Source organism: Myotis davidii, unplaced genomic scaffold, assembly GCF_000327345.1.
Source record: "Myotis davidii unplaced genomic scaffold, ASM32734v1 scaffold705, whole genome shotgun sequence".
In the NCBI taxonomy this organism is placed as follows: Eukaryota; Metazoa; Chordata; class Mammalia; order Chiroptera; family Vespertilionidae; genus Myotis; species Myotis davidii.
In genome coordinates, this window is record NW_006296405.1 from 2364354 (window position 1) to 2371329 (window position 6976).

The 6976-nt window shown below is 54.0% G+C and overlaps 1 protein-coding gene across 1 annotated transcript in view; it reads left to right on the forward strand.

Annotated features, from left to right (window-relative positions):
• The first annotated feature begins 5767 nt into the window (after nucleotides 1–5767).
• PAX4 (paired box 4) overlaps nucleotides 5768–6976 on the forward strand; it is a 5306-nt gene continuing 4097 nt past the window's right edge. The window contains exons 1-3 of the mRNA XM_006771417.1: nucleotides 5768–5847; nucleotides 6087–6193; nucleotides 6543–6673. Of these exons, the coding sequence (XP_006771480.1) occupies nucleotides 5768–5847; nucleotides 6087–6193; nucleotides 6543–6673 (318 nt within the window). The remainder of the gene's footprint in view (nucleotides 5848–6086; nucleotides 6194–6542; nucleotides 6674–6976) is intronic.

Consider the following 6976-nt stretch of genomic DNA (forward strand, 5'->3'; position numbering starts at 1 on the left):
GGGGCGGAGTGAGGGGGGAAGTAGCTTCAGTGGAGAAACCCAATAAGCACCACTTTAGAGATGATCAGGCTCAACACCAACAGAGATAAGTCATGCTGCCTGCGTGCACACTTCATGCTCCTCACCTGTATCCTTTATTTGGTCTTCTTCCCCCAAAGCCAGAAGCCCAGTCTAATCATGAGACAGTCCCAATTGTCTACAAAATACCTGACTCCTCAAAATTGTCCAAGTTATCAACAACAAGGAGAGTCTGAGAAAGTGTCACAGCCAAGAGAGAGGACCCTAAGAAGACATGATGACTACATGCCACCTGGTGCCCCTGAATGGGATCCTGGGACAGAAAGAGGGCAAGAGGACGTTAGGGCAGAGTGGAGGAAATCTGAAAAGGTGTGCACTTCAGTTAATAGCAATATCAATATTGGTTTATTAACTACAACAGATGTACAATTCTACTGTCATATGTTAATAATAGGGGAGCCTGGGTGGAGGGTGTATGAGAACTCTCTACTGTCTTTGAAATTTCTCTGTACATCTAAGACTGCCCGGGAAAAATAAAGGTTATCAAAATAAAGTATGTTTTCAACATGGACTGCTGCTATCCGTTCCTCAGATCCTCCACCCCATGCAAAATGGGGTAGGGGGTCGGGAAAGCCTTGGAGAGCGCAGAGCTGGCAGTCCCCAGGGAAAAGATTGAACTTCAGGCTTCCCTTACTGGTTGGGTGTGAAAACACCAGCTAGGACGCATCACCACCCTCACACTGGCAGGGCTGGTGCTCACGCGGACGCAAGGAGGCCCTCGCCACAGGTGGCTCACGGAGCCGCGTCTGACCGCCCTGGTCTGCTGTGCTCCGAGGCACGCAGTGCGCAGTGCGCAGTGCCGGCCCTGGCGGCTGCGGGCTGGGCTCTACCCACCCTGCCCTCCCCATCACCATGGGTATCTTCTCCAGGTCTCCTTGGGCCCTCCGCTCTGACCGCTGCCTTTCGCAGCTCTGCTGGGGGTTGTCCAAGGGAGTGCCGACTCACCACCCCACCAACACGGGGCAGGGTTGAGCTCAGAGGTGAGGGGCTCATGGGGAAAGAGGGGGGGGGGGAATGGGGAGCTTTTTCTGAGCGCCCAGTTCAAAGCCACAGATGGAGGACTTGCTCTTTACTCCTTCCCTGGCACGTTCAGAGGGAGCTGGCAGCCAGCGTTATAGAAGCTGAGCCGAAAAGCGCAGCGATTTGCTGGTGTTAGAGCAGGGGCCGGGCTGGGAGAGTGGGGTGTCTGCATAAAGCAATGGGGGTGGGGGTTGCAACTTCAGCGCCAAGTTTAGAAATACCCAGGGGCATTGGAGACTCCCCATGTTTTTGCAGCAAGGAAACAAATATGACTTTAAACTGGGAGGCACGGGCTGCCGGAGAGTGGTTTTGGAGACGGGAGTGGTGCGCTCTGGAAAGCAGAGGACCGGAGTGAGATGGGAGCTCTCTGGAGAGAGGGAGGCTGGGAGCTGGGGCACACAGCCTGCTGAGAGGCGCCAGAGGAAGGGGGAGAAATAGCCTGAGACGTGTGTCACCTCCCCTAGTGAGTATCCAAACTCCGAGGTGAGGTGTCAGACAGAGCCGGCAGGGTCCCCGCGCCGGTGCGCCCTGCTCTCTCCAGCTTTACGCATGGGCTTGTCTTGTCTTCTGGCCCCAGGAGGAGAGCTGGGGACCTCCAGCCGCCTCTCCCGAGGGCACTTCTTTTCCCACAGCCAAGGGCCTTTATACTAGAGGCTCCCAAGGGCAGAAGAAGCCAGCCGTCAGGGCTCTACCTCAGGGTGAAGGACAGGCTGGAATGGCCATGGCTGCCCCAGAGAGGGGCGCACAGCCTGGCTGGCGCTTGGCAAGGCCTCTGAGTTAATGTATAATTGTGAGCAGATGGCGGGGGCTGGCGGCAGCCTGGGGCCTGGGCCCAGCTAATGAGGGACAATTAGCCCCAAACCTGGTGGGGGCGGTTGAGAGGATCAGACAGTGAAAGCAGATATTTGCTCCTCAAACAGTCTGGCGCACTGGGCAGAGGGCTGAGCGGCTGAGCGTTTGGGCTGGCTAGGCCCCCCTGCCAGGGCCCTTCCTCTCTTTCCCCTCCCCTCCATCACCTCTGGGTGGAAAGCCTCTGTTTGTTCAGACCCAAGAGTGCATTGTAAAGGCGGGGGGAGAGGGTAGTTTGTGGGGGAAATCGCTGCCACCACCATCTGCCAGGGCTTGTCCCTTCTCCCCCTGGTACCCCTCTCTCCACCCTCATGCAGCTGTCTGTGGGAATAGCAGGTCAGGACAGGGAGCCTTGTACCCCCAGAGGCAGGGGCAGATGGAGGGGAGAGGGATGAGGCAGGAAAGGAAGACTCAGAGCAGGCTGCCATGTGCTTCCTTGGGGCCCCCTCTCACCCAGAATGGTTGAGTGGAGTGACCAGCAGTCCCAGCCACCCTGGGACTGAAGGGGCTCCACAGGCAGGAGGCATGTGCTGTCTGCCCATGGTGCTGAAACCACTGGTGCAGTCTCCGTGCCCCAGGGCTCTGGACCAGCCTGAGGCTGGAAGAGGAGGGGAGTCCCCGTAGGGGTAAGGCAGAAAATCCACTTCTGTGATACCTTCGGCCTTGCTTTGAGTTGTATGAGTTCTTCATATATTTTGGATGTTATAGGAACCCCTCGTCAGAGCTGTTGTTTGCAAATATCTTCTCCCACTCTGTTGGTTGTCTTTCTGTTTTGTTGGTGGTCGGCCTTGCTTTGAGTTGTATGAGTTCTTCATATATTTTGGATGTTATAGGAACCCCTCGTCAGAGCTGTTGTTTGCAAATATCTTCTCCCACTCTGTTGGTTGTCTTTCTGTTTTGTTGGTGGTCGGCCTTGCTTTGATCCCAGCCTTAGGATCAAGCTGAATTTACAACATCCACCCCCCCCCCCCACACTGAGTCTCACTGCCTCACACCCTGCTTCCTCTCAACCTGACTTCGGGGAGGGTTTCACAGAACCCAAGGTATGGCACGGACCCAAATGGCTTTCCATGTTGGTTCCTTCACAAGTGACCTGCCCAAGCTTTGTTGTGATGGCAGCAAAGCTCCCGTGCACTGGGGGCTGTTTCGCTACCAGCCTCCCACTCCACACGGACCACCAGCTACTGGGTGCCTCCACCCCAACAATGATCCAGGCAACCTGTGGTGTTCTCTTCGGGAACAGGAGGGTCCTTCGTAACTTGGAGTCTAAAAGCACCAAGTTTCTAGTGGAATGGAGCCTGATTACACCTGGAAATGGAAGAATGAAAACCAGGCTGCACACCTGCTCATACACCCTCCCCACCCCGCATCCTAACTACCTTCAGAGGCTCAGTCCCAGCCCCACCGCTGCTGCCAGTGTTCTGAAGTCCAGGGTCCCCCTACTTCCAGGCAAGAACGCACCCATGGTGTTACCTCAGTCAAGGAGCCAATTGGAGAATTGGCGAGGACACTCTGGGGAGAGAACTGGTGCCATGTGACACACACTCTTCTCCAAGCACCCCCATTCTCTCCAAGGTTTAGGAGCCCACTTGGCCAGTGTTTAGGCATCAGTCTCTATACCCATTTGTATTTTATACTAATACACACAAAGACCCAGGAGTTGACCCAAACATCCAGGTATGTGCATTCTAGCTGGGAAGATGTGTCTTTGTAGTTTTGGAAGTAACTTTGGGCTTCTGTGCATTCGAAGCCTGGGAGACACGGTCTGAAATTCCCCATATTCCATATTTCCCAATCCCTTCAGGAGTCCTGGCCCCTGAGTGGGTGCACTCAGAGTCTGGGGGCCTGCATGAGGGTGGCTCTGGACCTGCTTCAGGCTGGCAGCTGGACACAGAGTAGGCTCTGATGGCTCCCCACGGAAGGACACAGTGGGTCACTGGCTGTCGTTTGCCCTGCCTCAGGGTTGGTGTCAGTCAGCCCCATGCACACCTCCCTCCTCCTCTGCTCATGGCCCTGTGACATCACTGGCTGCTCCCAGAAGGCTGCCCTCTGCTCCTGAGCACAGGCTCTCTGTACCTCTGGACCCCTGGCAGGACTGACTCAGCAGCAGAGTGGAGGCTGCCACCTGGACCAGACCACCACCACCCCTGCAGCCTGCGGGGTCTCGGGCGCCTGCACAGGAGACTGAGAACCTCCCACTGAAGCTCCCACCTCATTGCCACCGGCAGGTAGCTCCCTGCAGGCTCATTGTCTGCTCTGCCTCCCATGCTGTCTCCATGTCTTTGTGTGGCCAAGTCAACTTCTCTCCTCCTTTGTCTTTACCCACCCAGCCTCCTGCCCCTTCAACCCCCGACCCTGCTTTCCCATCTGGTCAGCTCCAGTTCTTTCATCAGACAGTTAATGTGAATGCTGGGATGTGTGGTGTGGCTGCTGGGAATGGAGTTTCCGGGAGTTTGGGTATGATGCTTTTAGGTGTGGATATTGAACCTGAGTCCCCACAGCTCCTCTGGGCTCTGGTCACTGAGTGAGGACACAATCCTATCAAGGATTTAGGGTTTGGCTGGTATTCTGAGCTCCTACCCCTCGATCCTGGCAGAGCCCTTCCCACTCCCAGCTTGGCTCTCCTCTCTCCATTGCGTTGGTAGCAATTACACAGACTTGAAGCAGGTATGGGGGGCAGAGAAGATAGCTGGGAATTTCCGCTTTGGGTGAGGAACTGGCTTCCAAACCTTCTTGAATTTAACTCCCTGGGTAGCTCCTGACTTGTGGGAACCTCAGTTTTATTTTTGGAAAAGCTTTTGCCTTCCTCCCTGACTTTCTGAAAATAAGAGTTTGAAGGGGAATGTGTCTCTGCCCAGAGAGGAGTGAGTAAAAGCCAACGTAGTTACTGAAATTAAAAAGTAGCTCCGATTCCATACCCTCCGCAAGTGCATTCTTTTACCCGTGCTAGTCTCCTCCCTCAGCTGCATTGTAATCTCTTGGGGGGCAAAAACCTTGCCCCTTTTCTTTTGATTCCCTTCATCCTGAACAACCAGCAATATGCCCGTGATTAACACCTTGTTCAGTACATAATTGCAGATTATTTAACTGACGTGGTTATTACAGGAAAGTTCTAAGCCAAGGCTATTCTCTGCAGTGACCGCCATCCCTGCCAGGGTTCCAGGCATGAAAGGAGGTGGCTTCCACTCCAGTTACTTGCTCATAAAAGCAAGAAAGACGTGGGGCCCATGCCCTGTGTTCCTTGCTTGTGCTCCTATGTTGGTAGCAAACTGTTCTCTCCTGCTTCTCACTCCCTCCCTTCTACATGCCTTCGGTACATGTTAGTGGAGTGAATGAGTGTCTGATGCCAGAGTTGGTCTCTGAAGAGTGAAGCTTCACTATGGGATCTAGAACTCCCCTGAGTTAACAGGAACCAGCAATTCCAGCAAGTTAGAAACGGCCAAGAGATGTGTCTTCCAGAAGAAGCCAGGACTTGGGGCTTATTTATCTCTGTTTCCAACATGTGAGACCAGAACCTCAATGCCTGGGGGTAGAGCTAGCCCCATGCTTCCCAGATCTCCCTGGAGAGTCTAACAAACAGGAGCAAGACCTGCCCTAAAGTGTCCGGAAGGAAGCTTTCTGGCTGGTGGTTTGGGGGAACCTAACTTCAGGAGCTGCCCAAAAGCGAAGGCAGAGCCTTGAACCTGGTCTCCAGCCTCAGATATTTGGCAGCTGGGATCTTGGGTCACTGAGGCCCTCTTCTGGCTGGGCAGAGTATCCTAAGTTTGGGTTTGGCCCAAGTGCATCACCCAGGGCTGAGAAGGCTAGTGAGGGGTCAGAGATGACAGTTGTCTATTTGGAAAAAGAGAAGCCTGAACATTTGCAGGCATTATCCCTTTCCACCTCCCTGTACACGGACATGTGAGAAATGAGAGCCCCCCTCCTCCCAGACCCTTACTAGGACATCCAGAAAAACTCAGTCCTCTGTTGGCCCTGTGATGTTTTACTTCATCACAGAGGCGTTTAAGTAAAGAAAATTTGAATTTGCTTAGCTAACCTACTGGCAAATTTTAGAAACATGACCCCTCATCACAATATACTAGATCCTAAGACCATTCTAAGCAAGAGACTTCACCCCAAATCACCCCCGATTATTGCAGGCCCAGCCCCAAGACCAAGGAAGGAGATCCCCGGAGGAACTCCCCTCCCCAGTCTTCCCCCTTCCTGCCCTCTGTGAAGAGGTCAGCCTGGAGCATGCCACAGGACGGTAAAACTCCTGGGAGAAGTGGGAAGAACAGGGTGGCGTAAGGAGGGAGGGGATATCTATGAGCTCTGCTTCCATCCACGTGGTTTCACCTGCCCTTGGCCAGTGTTCAGGGGAAGCTTTGTCCACTTACTCCCTCCCTGCTCCACCCTGTTTCCCTTAGATCATGGGGGTCACAGAGCAAAGTCTCACCCATGAGCCAGCTCCCAAGAAAGAGGCATGTTTGGGGGACCCCAGGAGCAGAAGGGGAGCAATCCCCTGGGGGGAAGCCAGGCTGGAGGGCCCTTCATGCCACAGGGTGGGCTGTAGTGAGGGGAGACATGGTTTGTGGATGCCTCCTTCTCATGCCCAGGGATCAGCAGTGTGAATCAGCTGGGGGGCCTCTTTGTGAACGGCCGGCCGCTGCCCCTGGACACCCGACAGCAGATCGTGCATCTGGCAGTGAGTGGGATGCGGCCCTGTGACATCTCACGGAGCCTTAAGGTAGTGGGCTAAAGCTTTCACCCAGGGATGGGGACAGTACGCAGGAGAAGGGGTCCCCCTTAAGGCAAGTCTGGAGATATTACAGACTCTGAGGGCCTTTGGGCCTTCCTAGAACAGTGGTTCTCAACCTTCCTAATGCCGCAACCCCTTAATACAGTTCCTCATGTTGTGGTAACCCCCAACCATAAAATTATTTTCGTTGCTACTTCATAACTGTAATTGTGCTACTGTTATGCATCATAATGTAAATACCTGATATGCAGGATGTATTTTCATTGTTACAAATTGAACATAATTAAAGCA